Below are 21,376 nucleotides of genomic sequence, written 5' to 3' on the forward strand. Positions count from 1 at the left end.
CAATGGTACTGTAACAGCAATGTAGTTGGTGACAAATGGTAGCTACACTGACCGCGAGCATAGCACGGTGTACAGAGTTGTGGAATCACAAAGTTGCACACTTGAAACTAATGTAACATTGTGTGTCAACTATACTTCAATACAATAAATACACAAATTACATGACCAACTTCCTTCTTTAGGTCTTAATTGGCCCTTTGCAAATGGATTATGTAAATTAGAATTTCAATCTTTTGCTTCTTTAAAATTTTGTTTTACTTTTTTTTTTTTTGAGAGACAGAGCACGAGTAGGGGAGGGGCAGAGAGAGAGGGAGACACAGAATCCGAAGCAGGCTCCAGGCTCTGAGCTGTCAGCACAGAGCCCGACGCGGGGCTCGAACCCACAGACTGTGAGATCATGACCTGAGCCAAAGTCAGACGCTCAACCTACTGAGTCACCCAGGCGCCCCTAGAATTTGTTTTGACACTCCTCTTTAGCACTGAGAGCTTGACTTCAAAAATACTGGTTTTTAAATCTGTAAAACACATGAAAGTATAATTTTTCTGAGTAAAGAGGAAGATATTAGGACTCCTGAGCCCCTAATCCCACTCTACCTCGCTGGTGACATGTCTGTCACATAGGAGGGTCAGTCCCAGGATGGAGGAAGAGGATGACTGGAGATGGGAGGGAATTTGAGGCTGTGTCCTGGGGGTTGGCCAGAGGAAACAGAAGGTAGGTGATGTGGAAAAGTGAAGACTCAGGCAGACATGGCCACTGTCTTCAAACATCCGTAGGAAGACTTGGTGTCTCTTCACCTCTGTGTCCCCAGGACCTGCCGTGACTGCCAGCACTCAGAAAGTGCTTACTGAGTGCTTAACAAATCAATAATTCCACAAGTAAAAGAAAAGCAAAATTGTGGTCACTTGTTATAACTGAAATCAGTAAAGAAAGAATATTGGAAGTGTGAGGTTCAGAATTCTTGATTCTTGACTTTAATGGCAAAAATGCAATTTTTGCTCAGTATAACTCTACGGGTAAAAATTAGAAGGCCAGGAAGTTCCCCGTCACTACAGGTATACAAGCTGGATGACTGCCATCAGAGCTACTGCAAGTCTCTTGCCCTGGGTGGTGGTTTGGAAGGAATGATCTCTGATTTTTCTTCTGGTTCTGAGATTAGTTAGTTCTTCAGACACTTACTGAACATCGATTGTGTGCCAGTTTCCTACAGCTTACATACACGAATCCATTAAATAATGTTGTTAAAGAGCAGAAATAATTATAGCTGGCATTTATCAGGAGTTTATTCTGTCTGACTTACACTACTGACTACATATGCATAATATATATGCACATTTACATATGCTATATATGCATATTATGAGAATCCTTATAACCACCTACAGGCAGATCCTATTATAATTACTGTTTCTAAACCAGAAAACTAAGGCTTAAAGGTTAAGCAGCTTACCCAATCACTCTGCCAATATCTGGTGAGGCTAGTACTTGAAACCAGGACTGTGTGATCTCAGAGCCCTCAATTTAGCCACTAGGCTGGACTCAGTGGAGTTTGCAGTTGAACCCAAGTCAGTCACACCCCAAGTGGTTTTGCGGTTGAGCAGTCCCATAATACTCTCCTCAATCCCCTCTCTGCTCTCGTTATTTTGCTTCCTTTTTAAAAAATTTTATTTTATTGTGGTAAGAACACTTAATATGAGACCTACCCTCAACAAATATTTAAGTATAAAATACCTTATTACTGACTATACATCCCCTGTTGTATAACAGATCTCTAGAGATTATTCATCCTGCTTAACTGAACCTTATGCCCATTGTAACTCCCCGGTGTCCCCTCCCCAGCCTCTGGACACCATGCCACTCTCCGATTCTATGGATTTGACTGTTTTAGATATATAAGTGGAATTGTGAAGTTATTTGTCTTTCTGTGGCTGCCTTATTTCACTGAGCATAATGAACTTAACGTTCATCCACATTGTCGCCATCTGGCAGAATTTCCTTCTATTTTAAGGCTGAATAGGATTTCATTGTACATCTAGAACACATTCCACTCATCCGTCAATAGACATTTAAGTTGTTTCCACACCTTGGCCATTATAAATAATCCTGTAATGAACATAAAAGTGCTAATATCTTTTAAAAATAGTTATTTCATTTTCTTTGGATCTATACCAAGAAGAGAAATTGCTGTGAGCTTATGGTAATTCTATTTTTTATTTCTTGAGCAACCTCCATACAGGTTTTCCATAATGGCTGTACCAATTTACATTCCCACCAACAATGTAGAATGGTTCCGTTTCTCCACATCCTTGCCAACACTTGTTGTCTTTTGTTTCCTTGGTAACAGCCATCATAACAGGTATGGGGCGATACCTTATTACAGTTCTGGTTTGCATTTCTCTAATGATGATTGACGTTGAGGATCTTTTCATATACCCGTTTGTCATTTGCATGTCTCCTTTGGGAAATGTCTATTCACATCCTTAACCCATTTTTTAACTGGGCTATTGGGTTTCTTACTATTGGGCTGTAGGAGTTCAATCACTTGCTTCTTAATTGGAAACTTCTCGGGCAAGGCCCTTGACCCTACCTGGCACATGCACCTACCCTACGACCATGCCCCCTTGCCTCTTCCTGGCCTTTTCTCCATTTCTCCCACTGTCTCAGCTCAGAAACAGCCTGCCTGGGAACTAAGAAGGATGCATAGAGATAATCATAGGAATGAGGGTGTCGTAGCAAACCAGTCTCTTGTCCCACATCAAAAAACCTTTGAGTAAGTCAAAAGTATTGGCTAAACAAAGGTCATCCGGCTTTGCTAAGATATTTGAAACCATTCTAGGTGACCTGGTTGTGGGAAGACTGTCAGCATTGGGCCTCATAACTTATCCGTCACTACTGCAGAAAAGACCTCACAAAATAGGAAACCCACTGAAATCTCTGTCCCTTCTCATTCTCTGACCAGGAAATTCTAATGCTGCCTGTTTCACACCTCTCCAGAAGCTTTGATCTTGCTCTCCTTTCAGTGACCACCTCATCCATTTCACACACAGACACACACACACACAGACACACACACACACACACACACACACACACACACACACACACACACACACTTTCTCACTTTCTTTTGCCTTAACCAGGTACTATATATTAAGTATGAGGATTACTGGGGTGTCTGAGTGGCTTAGTCGGTTAAGCATCCAACTTCGACTCAGGTCAAGACCTTGTTCGTGAGTTAGAGTCCCACATCGGGCTCTATGCTGACAGCTCAGAGCCTGGAGCCTGCTTTGGATTCTGTGTCTCCCTCTCTCTTCCTCTCCCCTGCTCATGCTCTGCCTCTCTTTCTCTGAAAAATAAACATTAAAAAAGTATAAATATGAGAACTATTGTTTTCCATTATTATATATTACTTTATGTTATATATTATTTATATAATTATCACTTATATAGCACCTGCTCATTTACAAAACACTTTTCAGATATGTTCCTTCATTTGATGCCCACAACATTTTGACAGAAATGGTGTTGTACCTCTCCCATTTTTCCATCAGAAAAATAAAGACGGCACAAGATATTCAAAGGGGAACACCTGGTAAGTAACTACACTGGGACTAAAACCAAATCCTGGACTTTTTACATTAATTCTCCTGATCCAAAGAATCTAATTCTGGCACTTATACAACATGCTCCATCATTCAAGGTGCTGTCAAAGCTGTCCACTCTGAGTTTATTCTGTTAGCAAATATGTAACAGGCAGAGAGTTAATATAGCAGAATGGCAAAAAAAAAAAAAAAAAAAACAAGACCCCGAGGCCAAACTGCTTGCATTGGAAATATAGCCACTTACTAATAATATGATCTTGAGCATTTTTATACCCTTTGGATAAATTCCTAGTAGTGTAAGTCAACAGATGAATACAGGGGAAGGGAAGGGAAGGAAAAATAAGATAAAAACAGAGAGGGAGGAAAACCGTAAGAGACTCTTAAATACAGAGAATAAACTGAAGGTTGCTGGAAGAGAGGTGGGTGGGGAGATGTGTAAAATAGGTGATGGGCATGAAGGAGGGCACTTTTCTAGATGAGCACTGGGTGTCATATGTAAGAGACGAATCACTGAGTTCTACTCCTGAAGCCAAGACTATACTGTATGTTAACTAACTTGAATTTAAATTTAAAAAAACCACACATGATCTTCAGTTTCCTCATCTGTATACTGCCAGAGTTATTACATGGATTAAATAATCATACAGTGCCTAGCACATGTAAATACTCTTGATGTGTTTGATATTTGTATTCTCCACCTGCTACAAGGATACAGTGGTGAACTGGGGATACAGAGTAACAGCCAGACAGGTCCCTGCCCTTGCCGAAGTAATATCCTGGGCCTCTGTGTGTCAGTGGTGTCTCATTGTGCTCTACCTGATAAGAGAAATCAAATTGGTCCATACTTCCAAGCACTTGGGGAAAAAAAAAAAAAAAAAGATGCTTCAGAAGCCCATGCTTCTGCATCTTAGGGAACATGCAGACAGTATGGATCTTTTCCAACATTGCAAAGGATTTTATTTAAGTGCTTTCAACATTGAAAAAAAAATCACTGATAGTGTCCTTGGGAGTAGACTTCATTTCACCCATGTTTCTTATACCCCTGTTTCTCCCTTTATCTGGAGTCACTGGCAGACATCTGCAGATCTCTTCCTGAATTCTGCTCTCAAACTAATCCTGACCCTAGGCAAGGTGGACATTAGGAGTCCAAGGCCAGGAACATAGTGACTGACCAGGATTAAATTCTGGCTATTGGCCAGAATGACTTCATCCTGAGCACAAGAGCAGGTAATTGACTTCTGATTATGTTTCACTGTAGCCGAGTCTCTGTCTTTATGTGGATAAGCAGAGCCACAATTCCTGCCAAACTGAGGTCCCGCTTTGTTCTTTCTGGACCTTGCTTCACTGCACCCATTTCAAGGGTAAGAATCCAGTTCCTGAAGCCACATCAAAAATGCATACTCTCATCAATTATACCAGCCTTCACGGGAAGTTATAACAACTGGAGACTCCAAGCCAGTACACATGCCTAACATTCCTTTGTATTTTCTACTTGCAGGATAAAAATGTCAAGGGGAAACCAGAGTCACATCACAGAATTCCTCCTTCTGGGACTGACCAGTGACCCTAAGCACCAGGAGTGGCTCTTTGCCAGCTTTCTGGCCATGTATCTGGTCAACGTGGCTGGCAACTCAGTCATCATTGCAGCCATCTGGGGGGACACCCGCCTCCACACCCCCATGTACTTCTTCCTCTCCAATCTGTCCCTGGTGGACATCTGCTTTACAAATGTCATCGTGCCACGGATGCTGGCAAACATGCTGAACAAGACCAAGAAGATCTCCTTTGCCCAGTGCCTCACACAGATGTATTTCTTTGTGACCTGTGCAATCACTGACAGCTTCCTCCTGGCTGCCATGGCTATTGACCGCTACATGGCCATCTGTAACCCACTGCATTACACCACGACCATGAGCCCCCAACGCTGTCTCCTGCTGGTGACGGTGTCCTGGGTGCTGTCCCACCTTCACTCACTCACCCACACGATTCTCATGGCCCGCCTCTCCTTCTGTGGGCCCAACGTCATCCACCACTTCTTCTGTGACGTCCAGCCACTGCTGACGCTCTCCTGCTCTGACACCTCTGTCAATGAGCTTTTGGCCTTCACAGAGGGCTCCTTGGTGATCATGAGTCCCTTCATCTTGATCATTGTCTCTTACGTCCACATCACCCGTGCCGTTCTGAGGGTCCCTTCTCGAGGAGGCAGGCACAAGGTCTTCTCCACCTGTGGGTCCCACCTCACAGTTGTGGCACTCTTCTATGGGACTGCCATCTCTGTGTACATTCGCCCCTCATCCACCTACTCAGTGACAAAGGACAGTGTGGTCACTGTTATTTATACTGTGGTAATCCCCATGTTGAACCCTTTTATCTACAGTCTTAGGAACAAGGACATGAAACAAGCCTTGAGAAAGCTGACTAGGAGAAAGGAATAGAATACTCATATTCTGCTACCTCTAGGAGTTTAATCATTGACTCAACAATTAAAGGTTAAGCACCTACTACCTGCAGATACTATGTTTAATTCTGTGAGGAAGGCAAAATACATCAATCATCTCTTCTGTCCCCAAAAGTATTTACAGTCTAGTTAGCAGAAAGGAAAAGACTGTTAAAAGCTTACTGTAATCAGAATGTCATACTTTTTCATATTATCAACCTTAATAAATTATAAAATAACTCCCCAACTCCCTTCTTCCTCACTTTATCCCTTCTTTTTTATAATCTTTTTTAAAAATTTTTTAAAGTTTATTTATTTTTGACAAAGAGAGTGCATGAGAGGAGGAGAGAGGCAAAGAGAAAGAGGGAGACACAGAATCCGAAGCAGGCTCCATGCTCTGAGCTGTCAGCACAGAGCCTGATGTGGGCCTCAAACCCACGAACCACGAGATCATGACCGGAGCCGAAGTTGGATGTTTAACCGACTGAGCCACCCAGGTGCCCGTTTTTTATACTCTTCAGTTCATGCATCTTATTATGTAAATTACCAGTGTAGACCAATATGTTTAACCATAAAGAGTAAGGAAGAAAAGCTTCTGAATGTATAGTTTCAACAGTTTAGGCATATGGTTTAATGTTCCTACCAAATAAGTCATTAATTCTACACTTGGTTCTCTTGGACCTGAATAGATTTTCTTAGTAAGATATAGTAGAAATATCAATATAATAAAGCTCATACTGCTCCATAGCTGTCTACTTAAGGGCTTAAGGAGGTAACAAACTAACCTGGAGTGGTAAAAAGGTCATAGAATTCTAAGACAAGAAACTTGAAATTAGGTCACAACTTGGTCTTCCTAGTATTATGAAGAAGGCTGTCACTATCTCCAAGCCCCATTTTCCTCAATGACAAAAGTAAGCATCTGTGTGCAGTACATCCTGGAGAGGAGAGTCAGATCCAAAACTGGGTGACAAGAGTGTCCTCAAGGAGGAGTGATTTGGTGTGTACTGAGTCCAAGTACAGTGAAGAAGGCATCCCTGTTGGGAGCCTGGATCTTTGGAGACACAGCTAATTACAGGACTGGGGCAGAGAAAGAATAAGATGATCCTGGAACATCTTGAGATAGAAAGCAAGAAAGTGCCTAGAGAATGGTGGGAACATATCAAAAGAACACAGAAGCAATAAATTACATAACTCACTGAATAAAGTAAAAAATGGGAGTCTATACCAATATAGGTAAATGAACAGAGGGTAAAAATTTTGGTGAGGAATGGGGTAGTTACGTCATTTCATAAAATATGTATTTATAACAAAGAGAAAAGTAACTTCACAGAGAAGTCTGGCAGAACCACTTTAATCCAGTAATCAGAATGAATATCAATAGTAATGGGACAATTCAAAATCCTGTACCCCCTGATAGGGTGCAATGACAAGAATCAAGTGTCACTTCTATGATATTCCTGCCAACAATGGATAGCCCAAATCTAGTCAAGTGTGTGAAAGTTAAGGAAAGTTTGTGGGTTTTTCCAGCCTGGGGGAAACAAGTTAAATGTAATATAGGATTCTGAACTGGATATTTTTATTATTCCTTTTGCTATGGAGACATTATTGGGACAAGCAGTGAAACTTGACATGGCAGATATGGTAATGTATTAATGTTAATTTCCTGATTTCAATTTTATTGTGACTATGGAGGAGAATGTCTCTGTTGGTAGGAAATACATACTAAACTATTTGAGGGAGAAAGGTCAGGTTTTGTGCCATAATGGCATTTTTCTGTAATCTGGAGACTGTTTCAAAATTTTAGACAATTTTTTTTAGTTTCAGCTGTAGAAGTTAGTGATTCATCACTTACATACAATACCCAGTGCTCATCACAAGTGTCCTTCTTAATATCTATCATCTATTTAACCCATCCCCCCACACACCACCCCTCCATCAACCCTCAGTTTGTTCTCTGTAGATTAGAGTCTGTTTCCTGGTTTGCATCTCTTTTTTTTTCTCCTATGTTCATCTGTTTTGTTTCTTAAATTTCCCATATGAGTGAAATCATGTGATATTTGTCTTTCTCTGACTAACTTATTTTGCTTAGCATAATACTCTCTAGCTCTATCCACATCATTGCAAATGACAAGATTTCATTCTTTTTTATCACTGAGTAATATTCCACTGTGTGTGTATGTATATATATACATACATATATACATATATGTATATACCATTTCTTCTCTTTCCATTTATCAATCTATGGACATTTGGGTTCTTTCCATACTTTGGCTATTGTTGATAATGCTGCTATAAACACTGGGGTATATGTGTTCCTTCTCATAAGTATTTTTTTATCCTTTGGGTAAATACCTACTATTGCAACTGTGGATCATAAGGTAGTTCTACTTTTAACTTTTGGAGGAATCTTCATACTGATTTCCAGAGTGGGTGCACCAGTTTGCATTCCCACCAATAGTGTAAGAGGATTTCCCTTTCTCCTCATCCTTGCCAACACCTGTTGTTTCCTGTGTTGTTAATTTTAGCCATTCTGACAGGTGTGAAGTGATATCTCATTATAGTTTTGATTTACATTTCCCTGATGAGTGACGTTGCACACTTTTTCATTTGTCTGTTGGCCATCTGTATGTCTTCTTTGGAAAAATGTCTATTCATGTCTTCTGCCCATTTTACAACTGGAATGTTTGTTTTTTGGTGTTGAGTTTGATAAGTTCTTTATATATTTTGGATACTAACCCTTTATCAGATATGTCATTTGAAAATATCTTCTCTCATTCAATAGTCTGTTTTGTTGATGGTTCCTTCATTGTACAGAAGATTTTTATTTTGACTTACTCCTAATAGTTTATTTTTGCTTTTGTTTCCATAGCCTCAGGAGACATATCTAGTAAGAAGTTGCTACAGCCTTGAAGAATTCTTTAAGTTGCTAAATACTTTCAATATCATAAGAACCTCAAACTTAGTGACCATTTCTGAAGAAAATGAAATATTGAAATATGGGAGTGCCTTCATGGCTCAGTTGGTTACGGATCCAACTCTTCGTTTTGGCTCAGGTCATGATCTCACAGTTCATGAGATTGAACCCCACATCGGGCTCCAAGCTGACAGTGTGGAGCCTGCTTGAGATTCTCTCTCTCCCTCTCTCTCTCTCTTTTCCTCCCCTTCCCCCACTTGCACTCTCTCTCTCTTTCAAAATAAATAAACTTAAAAAAATGTTAAAATACAAATTATCACTGTCATAAAAATGTATTTCCATGAAGTAAAGGTGTGGTAGATATTTTATAACAAATTATTGTATCCTACTACCTTATATAGTAATCAAACTTTCTGTTATTTTTAAATATCATCTATTTATTTACATAGTGTGTTGGATTGACTACTGTCAATCCACCACTCTAGAACTACATTTCCCAGAATTCCTTTCTCTCTATGGTTCTGGGATAGTTTGCCAAAAAAGGAACTTATATCATATTTGGAACAGAGAAGTGAAGTGCAAGACATTATTCCCTGGAGACAGATACAGCCAAATGTGTGGACAGAGTAAGAATTTATAATAGCTCCTACAAAAAATTCATGAAACAACCTGCTTTGCAACTGCAAACTAAGACACTTTGTGGAAACTTCTCAGATATTCTCAAGAGTTATGGCATCTTCTAGGCAAGCCTTTGAGAACCCTCTGCTTTAGAATGTCAAAAACAAAATAACAAGCCCCAAATGGAGCTGTTTATTCTAATCCCTGTGCCATCAAATTTGGGTTTGACTTCATTATGGTTTTGGCTCTCCTGGAAATGGAATCTTAAACCAATCAATCAGGAGTCACCTGATCAGCACTAGGTCAGTAATCCTATAGAAAGATCCCTGCCATCCCCTAAAAGAAAGCGACTTTGCAATAATCAACCCACTTTTTTCTTTTTCTCCTGAAGTATAGTTGACATAAAATGTTATATTAGTTTCACCTTTTTGTCTAGTATAACTTCCTTATTCCCACTCCCTTCTGGCCTATGAAAGTCTTTCACTTTGTACAACTCCTCAGAGCTTCTTTCCATCTGCTAGATTGACTGCTACCCAATTTTAATTGACTTTTGCTCAAATTTAAATTTTTAATATATCTCAGTTTATATTTTTAAGTTTTTATTTAAATTCCAGTTAGTTAAGATAGGTGCAGCCACTCTGGAAAACAGTATGGAGGTTCCTCAAAAAGTTAAAAATAGAACTACCCTACAATCCAGCAATTGCATTACCAGATATTTACCCAAAGAATACAAAAATACTATTTCAAAGGGATACATGCACCCCGATGTTTATAGCAGCATTATCTACAATAGCCAAATTATGGAAGCAGCCCAAGTGTCCTTCAACTGATGAATGGATAAAGAAGATATGGGGTGTGTGTGTGTGTGTGTGTGTGTGTGTGTATAATGGAAATAATTCAGCCATAGAAAAGAATGAAATCTTGCCATTTGCAAAGACATGGATGGAACACAGTGTAATGTTAAGTGAAATCAGTCACAGAAAGACAAATACCATATGATTTCACTTATATGTCTTAGTTTATTTTTAACAAGTGCTTCTGGCCAAGATTTTCAGTGTCAGTCTCCTTTACCTCTAGTAGAAGCTTCTCTGACCTTTGTTCCTCTCATTCTTTAAAGAATTCTATATGTCCCAAATGCTATATTAAACTTATTATATCAGGAACACAGAATACCATGTTTTTCTAACTGGTTGATACACATTTTAGTACCAAAGATGGCTCCAAAGAAAGAGAGACTTAAATAAGAGAATCTAGAATTAATTAAATAAGAGAATCTAGAATCCAATCTGCTTAGATTTGAAAGTAGTAATGACCTTGCTAGTGGAAAATGGGACACTGTCAACCCATGGAATCCACTACAAACAATGTTATGATCACTTGGGAGACCAAGAAGCCTTAGCAATAGAATGCTAGAATGGAAAGAAAGAGTATAAAAAGAGTGGGGTGTACTGGCTGCTTCAGATTATAGCAGAGAACTTTGAGAAACAACATGGCAAGCTCAACAATTTACACTTCAAACTCAAGACATGAGTAAAAAGCTAAAAGCTTTTATGATTCCATGAAAAAAAAAATCCCTTCTTACTTCTGTCACAGGACCCAGATTAATAAAAAGCAAACCTATGGGGCGCCTGGGTGGCTCAGTCAGTTAAGCATCTAACTCTTGGTTTCGGCTCAGGTTTGTGAGTTTGAGCAGCATGGAGCCTGCTTGGGATTCATTCATTCATTCATTCATTTTCTCTCTCTCTCTCTCTCTCTCTCTCTCTCTCTCTCTCTCTCTCTCTCCCTCTCTCTCTCTCCCTCCCTCCCAACCTCCCTCCCTCCCTCCCTCTCTGTCTCTCCCCTGCTCACACACTCTCTAAAAATAAATAAAATAAACTTTTTTAAAAAAATTTAAAAAAATAAAATAAAAAGCAAACCCAGAATCTCACCCTGTAAGTGGCTGAATTACAGCACATCAGATTTATGGCCTTGTCATTTATGTTAAAGTCAGGGCATTTACTGGGAAAGAATGGTTTCCTGAAAACTTGAATGGGAAAATTTTGATGGACAGTGATGAATCTGAGTACTTGGAACACCCAAATGTCTGAGCCCCCTTTGCCACTTCTCACGGAGGAAGTTATCTGCCCTTTGCACTAACCGGATAGAATAATTCCTCCTAGGGCAGTCATCTTGCAGGGCAATGTTGATTCTTCTCAAGACCAACTTGTATCACCTCTCCGAGTCTGCAGACTCATAATCAAACTCAAATCATGGCAGACCCAGCAGGAGAATTACCGAGTTTGCCCTGATGCACCCAAAGGGGCAGTGGTATATTGTATTCAACTTACTCTCAATAGGGCAGCAAAAAATAAAATGGAAATTTATAGAAAGGAATGAAACAAATGTGGCCAAAGGTTAATAACCGGTGTATCTGCATGAAGGATATATGTTTGCGACAATATTCTTTCCATTTTTATGTGACTTTGAAATTTTTCCACATAAAACTTTGGAAGCAAAAACATAAATCAGATCATATTCCCCCTCTGCTCAAAACCTCACAATGACCCAGTGGCCTCGCATCTCACTCATAGAAAGAGCCAAGTCCTTGTAATAGCCTACCAGACTCTACATAATTTGTCCCCCCACACCCCTCTGCTTTCTCACCCTGCTGGTCCTGTCTTTACCTGCGCCCCTCCAGAGACACTGATCTCTGGTGTTCCTTAAAAAAACATGGATTGCTTCCACCTCAGGCCCTTTGAATTCACCATTTCCACTGTCTGAAATGCTTTTTCCTCAGATACTCACACATATCAACACTTCTGCTCTAAATTCAGACCTTGCTTAAATAACACTCAAAATCCTCGGCATTTTCCTTCTGTGAACACAGCTATCCCACACTTCCCAGCCTTTCTTAGAGTTAAATGTGGCCGTGGAACTGAGTTCCAGCCAAAAGCATGTGGGTAGGAAAAATGCACATCACTTTTCAGCCTGGCCCATTCAAGTCTCCTACCTGCTACACTCTCTCTTAACCCAACCATGGGCTGAATAGAAAGGACTTTGAGAAACTAGGGTAGGGTACAGCCACAGGAGGAAGAATTACAGGACCCTAAAGGAAATCACACATGGAAATCACATTCATGTTGGACTTTGGGTCAGCAAAAAATAAACTTTTATTGTGTAAGCCAACAATAAATAGGTATAATAATAGTATTATTGGGCTATTGTAGATAGTGAGTTATTGTAAAGATTTGCAATGATAAATACACAGTCATCAGCACAGAACTTTAGAATTCACTCAATATGTGTTATTAATGGTAGTGAAAGGGGTTCTTGAAACTGAGAAAATAACATGTGCTTGATAATTAGACATGCCTTGACTGGTAATATCACAACTGTTAGAATTGTGCAAAGCTGACCCAAGGGTATAAAGTTTCAGTTATTCCAAATTAATACATTCTTGAGATAGAATTTAGATCCTAGTGACTACAGTTAACAGTACTGTATTGTACACATGAAATGTGCTAAGAGGGCAGATCCTAAGTTTTCTCACCACACACTCAAAAAAATGGTAACTACGTGAGGTGACGGATGTGGTGATGGACATGATAACTATGTAGCTTGATTGTGGTGATCATTTCACAGTGTATATGTATATCAAAACATCAAGCATATACCTTAAATATATACAAATTTAATTTGTCAATTATACTTCAATAAAGCTGAGAAATAAGAATTGTTTGAAGTCATTTTTCTGAGTCGAAGTAAATTAGAATACCTGACAGAGGATTGAAAACTTTAGCTTATAAATGTCAAAGTATGTGTTAGACCCTAGATGTGTCTACCATTCTGCTCAGCAAATGAGTTGTAAACCAGACGAGTGAGAGAGAGAGGTCAAAGGAAGCCTGGAGCAGCCAGTCCTGAAAATCCAGGAGAAGGAGAATGTTTACAATGTGGAGGAACCCAGTCGCCACCATCACAGGGTACAAGGAAAAGAGTAAGACTAGAACAACCCCAGGGACCTGAACAAGTCCCAGTGCTGCTTAAATATGGATAGGGTGGTCTGGGCAGAAGTGAGCTTTCCACCACAGGAGGTGTACCAGCAAATGATGGATGATATGGGAGAAGATTAATTGATGTTGAAAGAGTGACCAGTGATATTTAAGACTGATTATGCTGAGATTCACTAACAGAAAAAAAAGAACCATAATACGTAGCCTGTTCATAGTCTCCCTGTTACTAGACCTTCCTAAGAATACCTCTTGCCTGAATTGTCACCCATTACCTGTCACCTCTAAATACTTTATCTGCCCTGACGGCCTCCCATTAGCACACCCCGTATGTCCACTCAAGCATGGACTCTGCTCAAGTGTGTATCTCCTCTGTCTAGATCCATCTTTCTACTAATCTCTGAGTTTCTCACAAAGTTCTCTGTATAATTTAGACTCATATTTGGCTGAAAGTAATGGAAAATGTTACCACAATGGTTTAATCAATTGGGAAGGGGGTGTTTATATCCTACCTATCCCCTAAGATATCAGAAGAGATGGTTGCTTGCATTAGGTCCATGCCTCTGTGATGTCAGAGATGCTATGTGTCTCAATCTCTTGACTCTTCTTATTATGGCTGCTTCAGCTCCAACTAAAAGAGCTAAAGGAAGTAAAAGAGAGAGAGAGAGAGAGAGAGAGACAGAGAAAGAAGAGAGTGAGAAACACAGGGAAGGGATAGCAATATACGACTTATGTTTACATCTTTTCATTGACCGAGACTACGTCGGGGGCCTCCTCCAGCTGAGATAGTGGCTGAAAATCTAATGTATAACTTTTACAGCCTGCATTCTAAAGGTAGGAAAGGAGAAGGGGATTGGATCAGGTACTGGGTGAACCAACCTATGGTGTCTGCTTCACCCCACTCTGATGTGTCCTGTCCTCAACGAGTTGGTAATATATCGGGTAAAATGAAACGAACACAAATAAAAGCATACCAGATTGAAAGGGAGTCCCCCCAGTGTGACTGTGGAAAGGCCAGCACTACATGAATCAAAGGAAGTACCAAATGAGTCATATTTAAAGATGAGCAAATATGGTAAGCTTTCACAGCAGAGGAAGGCTAGACTTGGAAGACAAAATTTTTCAGCCAAGCAAAGATGGTGAGCCTCAGTAAATCAGTGATGTCAAGGAAATGGCACGTGCAGATCCACATGGCAATTAGGTGCTAAGAATGGCAAGAAGCCAAGGATGGCTATGGCCTCAGAAAGTACTGATAGGTGATGAAAACTAGAAAAAGGACCTGTCCATGGAATGCTATGAATGGCAAGCTAAGGAATTTTAATTATTTTCAATAAATATAGTAAACCTAACATTCCAGCCTCATCTCTGATCACTCCTACATATTCACTCTAAATTTGAGTAACATGACTATTTTCAGATCTCCAGACATGGTATGTCTGCCCATGAGGTGGTCCCTCTGCCTTCAGTGTCCTTCTACCATGACTCTCTGGCCATCTTTTACCTAAACTTTCAAGAAACAGCTCAAGTGTCATTTATACTCTAAATGATTTTCTCAACCCATCCCTAATCCCCAGCCTCACCCAACCATGAATTCAATGCTCATTTTTCCATACTCCTAAGACTCCTACATACTCCTATTGTATAAGATTGATCACTCCATGTAATTACGCTAATACAGGTCACTCTCCCTTCTAGAGTATATGAATAAGGACTTACTTGGTGTGATTGACTTCTTTATTTCTAGCATCTAATATAGTACTGAATGAATAAATGAACTGAAAGTTTTAATCAAGGGAGCAACATAACTGAAGGCAAAGCCACATTCAGAGTATTTTCTGGCTTTCTCATTCTGAGAAGCTGATGATACAATGGCTGCATTACATCAGATATGGTAGGAGTATCTTTAAGTCTCTGTTTGCTGTTCCTGGGCATGATGTACTCACCTAAGGTCTTAAAACACTTTATAAATATAATTGTTTTTGGTAGCACAGCAGTAAGAGTGTATTCTTGCTTGGAATAACTTTTTAAATTTTTCACAAAGATTTTAAAAAGAAATACCCTGCTGATATATTATTTATTACTTTAGCCAATGGTTTTGAATGCCCACTATGGGCCAGAGTCTGTGCTAGATGTCAAGGGGACACATCAGTGAAGTAAAAAGTAGACATGACCCTACCCTCAATGAGCCATTCCTCCAATGGAGCAAGAGCTTGCTCAGGATTATCAGAATAGGGGGAAAAGCAGATAAATTCGTAGAACATCTGAAGATGACTTAGCACCATGGAGGAGAAAATAAGAGGGAGCCATCAAAGACATTCCTAGGTGTAGTCTCCACATAACAAAGTAGAATAAGTGTGAAATATAGGACTGAGACAACCCTGAATTTGAAGTTAGCTGCAGCACTTTCTAGTTATGTGAATTTGGGCAAGTTTTTGTTTTATTTTTTGAATATTTATTTATCTTTGAGAGACAGAGACACATATCGTGAGTGGGGAAGGGATGGAGAGACCCAGAGACACAGAATACGAAGCAGGATTCAGGCTCTGAGCTGTCAGCACAGAGCCTGACACGGGGCTTGAACCACGAGCTGTGAGCTCATGACCTGAGCCGAAGTTGGAAGTTCCACCAACTGAGCCACACAGATGCCCCTAGGCAAGTTTTTTTTAATAGTTTCCTTTTTTAATGTTTTTATTTATTTTTGAGACAGAGAAAGACAGAGCATGAGCAGGGGAGGGGCAGAGAGAGAGGGAGACAGAATCTGAAGCAGGATCCAGGCTCTGAGCTGTCAGAACAGAGCCTGACATGGAGCTCGAACTTACGGACTGTGAGATCATGACCTGAGCTGAGGTCGGACGCTCAACCAACTAAGCCACCCAGGCATCCCCTTAGGCAAGTTTTTTAATAAGACTGAGCCTCATTTCCCTCATCTGCAAAAACAAGAACACTGCACTTGAAGAGTGATATATAAAAATATCACATAAGCATTTGAAAAATGGTTATTATTATATGAACATATTCTTAAGTTTATTTCATTCTCCAGGCAACCTGCCCTGCCATACAGGTACTAAAATTTAGATGACAAGCCTAAAATTTAGAGAAGCTAATCAAATCACAACTACTCATTGTGAGTGAAGAGAATCTTTACCCTTAGGATCCTTTCCATGGCACCACACATCACTCCCCAACATCCCAGGGACAGCCTCAGGTCCAAGCCTTCTCTATCTACCTACCTCCATCTCCTTCAAAATCACAATGGTAACAAACTAATTATCTGAGATTCAAAGAAACTTGCCACCCTGGAATGCAGAGATTCCTCAGTCTCTACTGTTCTCCCCAAGGCTCCCCTCTTAATGAGCTCTCCAGGGGCGGTTGATGGAAATACCGTCTGCCTCCTTGGGATGATTCATGTGAAAGGCAATCACCTCCTTCCAGGTCTTCATCCTTCCTCATCATTTGAGTAAATCTTCAGAGACCAGTGATGGTAGCTGGGCATGAGAGAAAGCCTTGGGTTCCAGATGGCTGAGGCTACATTGAAAGATTACTTCTCTAAAGGAAGAGAAGTGTCTGAGATGACAATCACACACACAACAGTCAGAGTGTAGTGAGTCCTGTCTGCTCCCACACCAAGTCTGGATCTTTTCTTCCTCACTTGATACGAGAGTTCTATCTCCCCAGCCCCCATGTTCTCCCTAATCACCAAGGCCAGTGAGGCTGAGGAGAAGATGCCTGGATTCTCGAATGACCACCCTGGAGGTCACGATCCCTTTTCTGAGTAAGTAGCTGTTATCATCTACCCATTGTTACACCCAAGTCCTACAAACCCTGGAGCATTAGAAACTAAGAAATCGTGTTGTAAATCATCCCCTTTTCCAAGGACAAAATCTGAGGCTCAGATTCAGCATAGCTGAAACCACAAACCAAGTCATATATCCATGCTTCTAATGCCATGGTCTCCACATCCCTGTTTCTCCTTCTCCATTTATATAATACAGGAAGGATTTGTTATTCTAGTGGGTCAGACCCCAAGGAAAGAAGTTCTGCACTAGGAATGAAACAGATGTAGCTGCCCTGATCCTGACGGGGAGACCTAGCCTGGCTCCTGGTTGTCCCAAAAGCCAGGCCTGCAGAGGAAGCCTCCAGATACTACGGCCTCACCCTGACCTCTGAACATCTTCAGAACGGCCTAAGTCATGAGCTGACACATGTGAGTGGTAAGAGGAGACTGTGGTACTGGGTAAAAAAATGGGCCTCAAGTTTTCCCTATATAAAATGAGTACCTTGATTTCATCCTCATGTTCATAATATTTCTTATGGAGTAATTCATTCTGTAAAACACATTGATAGCAGAATTGCTCTAATTAAAGAGAAAGAGACCCAAAGTACCTCTCATTCAGCCTTCCCCTCAGCTTCCTGATCCCTCTCGGGGTGGCCCCTGAGTCCCCAGGGGAGCAGTTTGGAAACTTACGAAATGGATAAATTTTAAGATCACTTCCATCTCCAACAACTTAGAATTGTACAAATGTCTCACAGGAATTTACATTCTAAAAGGAAATACTTGACCATTACACAGGGAGCTTTAGCCATGCCAGCCAGAAGCTTTGAAAGGTGACTGTAGATGGTGGGATGACTTAATACCAAGTCTTGCTGGGTAAGGATTGGAAGGAACTGGGGGAATTTCACCCAGAGAACAAACCTGGGGACATGGGCATTGTTTTCAAACATCAGAATGGCTATCATGGTATCTGATTCTTCTGTATTCCCAATGCTTAGGTTGTTTTCCTGGCACTTGGTGAAACTTTGTCAAGTGAATCATAAATCAATCCATCAACCCATGAAAGGAAGGCATACCTAACATCGCTAGCAAAGAGAAAGCCAGCTAACAGGATGCTGATACTGGGGGGCTTAGTAGAATGCTTGGCTTTTGCATTTCAATCCAAGATAAATGGGCTTCTCCAATTTTGACTGCAAAGGGACAGGGGCACATTTTAGGAGACAGTGGGCTCCATTTACTGGCAATATTTTAGTGGGATGACCTGGCATCTGTGTTCCTGATGGGTTCATGCTCTGACAAATAGAAAGGAAGATAAATCTCTGAGCTTTATTTAAGACTTGATATTCTTTTTCTTATTCATAGACTTCAGATGCAAAGGGTTGAATTAATCACATACCCCAGTTCATAGCATATTGCCAACTCTGGACCCTTTTTTCTCTTACTTGTTTGCTTCCTCACCCACTCCCCACTATTGTTCCTCCCCCGTTCTAATATGCTTAACATTCAACTTTGTGTATGGATATCCTTGTTGTTTTATTGCATTTTTAAGTTATTTTTAAGGTGTACAATGTGACCTATTAATATGCATACGTTATGAAATATTACCATTTGTGTTGCATTTTTAATTTATATAAAACATCTTGTGTCATAGATCTCATTCATTCCCTTACTTTCTCACTCAGATTATGTTTTTAAAATCTATCAAAGTTGCTGTAATTCTAATCAGTTGTTTCTAGACAGCTGCACTGTACCCATGGCGGGCACCTACACATTTACCAGCCCAGTGAGGGACACCGAGGTTGCCACAAATTCCCCATCACTGCAACTGACACTGTGGAAACATCCTCATCCAGAAGCTTCTATTTGCCTGTGTACCAATGTCTCTGGGCTTCCGTCTAGCAGCAGGGTTGTAAGCTCATGGGATATTCATTAACTTGACTGAATCATGCCAGTTTGTTCTGTAGAGTCTTGCACCAGTTTTATTTTCCAACCAGCAGTGTCCAAAGGATCCCTATATTGCCACATCCCCTTGCAAGAGTTGACTTTATTCTCCTTTCTAATGTTTGCCAAGCTAAGAAATGTCAAGTGAAATCTCATGGTTTATTTTGTCATTTGTCTGATAAGCAATGGATTTGAGCATTTCTTCATAGGCTTATTAGCCTTTTGGCTTTCTTGCTCATTTTTGTACTGGGATTCATATATTTCTCTTTCTGATGTGAAAGTGATCATTGCATATTCTACATACTAGTATCTCACCTGTTATACTTGCAAATATCATCTCCTAGCCTTTCATATGTCTGTTAGCTTCATTCATACTTATGTAAACAATTTACTTTTGCCCTTTTTTTAAGAGTAAGTGTCTTATTTAAGAAGTTCTTTCCCCTCTAGCTCAGAGATATTCTCCTAGTCTTTTCCTATTAACTTTATAGATTTACATGTTACCACAGATAAGCTCATAATACACCTGATTCCACCTTTATATATGATATTAGATAACAATTCTTTCTGATATCTTTCAATATAAAGAGTCGATTTTCCCAATATTTCCAAACATTCCATCCTTTCCCCCATTGGTTTTTAGTACCATCATTTTCCTGTATTAAGTTCTTGTATAAATATAGGTCTCTCTCTGAGCTACTTAGTTTTTTCCATTGGTCTTTTATCTGTTCTTGCACCCAAACCATGCTGTCTTTATTATTATGAACTTTTATTATTCTTAATCTCTATTAAGACAAATGCCATCTTTTTACTTTTTTTTTTCAAGTTTGACTTAGCTATTTCCTGATATTTATTATTATTTGTAAATTTGAGAATAAAGTTATCAATGACTTAAAAAAATCCAACAGACATTTTGATTAAGATTGAATTAAACTTATAGATTAATGTGGGAAATAACATCTTTGTAATATTATTTATTCCATCCAAGAAGATGGATTTCTCTCCATTCATTTTAATTATCCATATGCCCTATATTAGACTTTGCTTCTACATAGCCGTTTTGTGTATTCTTAGATAAATTAATTCCTAGAGATTTAGAGTCTGTACTGTGACAGTGGATAGCATCTCATTTATTACTACATATTCTGGTTATTTCTAGTCCATTCTCTTGGTTATTTCTTTCTATTCTAGAGAGATGCTATTGATTTTTTAGGTTGATCATGTTTCCAGCACCCCTGCTGAACTTACTTATTGGTTCTAATGTTTTATTAAGTGGATTCTATTCTTTTTTTCCAAGGAGATGAGCCTATCTTCTTTAAATAATGAAAGGTTTATTTTTTTCCTTCTTTTCCTTTCACATTTTTCTTTTCTTACAGCATTAGGCAGGATTTCTAATACTATGTTAAATATTTGTGGAGATAATGGATACCCTAATCTTGTTTCTCATTTTAAAATAATGCATCTAAGGTTTATCTATTTAGTGTGAGATATGCTGTAGGACTTGGGTATAGATAGCTTCCACCAAATTAAGAATATTCCCTCCTGTTCCTAGTTTTCTAATAGAGATCACTGTAGACAGATGTTGAACCTTGCAAATGATTGTTCTGTTTCAATGAAAATTACCATGTAATATTATTCTCCTTTATTTTATTAATGTGGAGAAGTATATTGATGGAGTTTTCTGAAATCTGCATTACTGGGACAGATTCCACTTGTTCATGATATAATATTTTCAGTGCTATGTTGGGTTCATTTAACTATTGCTTTATTTAAGATTCTGCATCTATATACATAAACAAAATGGGCCTATAATTTTATTTTATTTTCTTCTCTTGTTTTTCTTCTGGTTTTGGACTCAGTATCATACTGAACTTGTAAAATGGGCTGGAACGTTCCCTTTCTACCCTCTGTGTATTATTTTCTGGAACAACTTGCATAAAATCGAATTAGCTATTTCAAAAATTTGGTAGAATTTACCTTAAAGCCATTGGAGCCTGAGATTTTTTGAGAGGGAAGGTTCTTGACTACCACTTATAATTTTTTTATAATTTATTAGTCTATTCAAATAATTCCTATAGATTTTGTATGTTTCTGGGAATTTATCCATT

General features: G+C 39.5%; 1 protein-coding gene across 1 annotated transcript; it reads left to right on the plus strand.

Annotated features, from left to right (window-relative positions):
- The first annotated feature begins 5,105 nt into the window (after positions 1 to 5,105).
- LOC112850550 (olfactory receptor 1L4-like) lies at positions 5,106 to 6,035 on the plus strand. The gene has a single exon (XM_086684715.1). The coding sequence runs from the start codon at positions 5,106 to 5,108 to the stop codon at positions 6,033 to 6,035; it is 930 nt and encodes a 309-aa protein (XP_086540841.1).
- The last annotated feature ends 15,341 nt before the right edge of the window (positions 6,036 to 21,376 follow it).

Source organism: Puma concolor, chromosome D4 (genome assembly GCF_028749965.1).
Source record: "Puma concolor isolate L17-30 chromosome D4, mPumCon1.1.hap2, whole genome shotgun sequence".
Lineage (NCBI taxonomy): Eukaryota > Metazoa > Chordata > Mammalia > Carnivora > Felidae > Puma > Puma concolor.

Coding starts and splice junctions, on each gene's coding strand:
- LOC112850550 (XM_086684715.1), top strand. CDS start 5,106: ATGTCAAGGGGAAACCAGAGTCACATCACAGAATTCCTCCTTCTGGGA.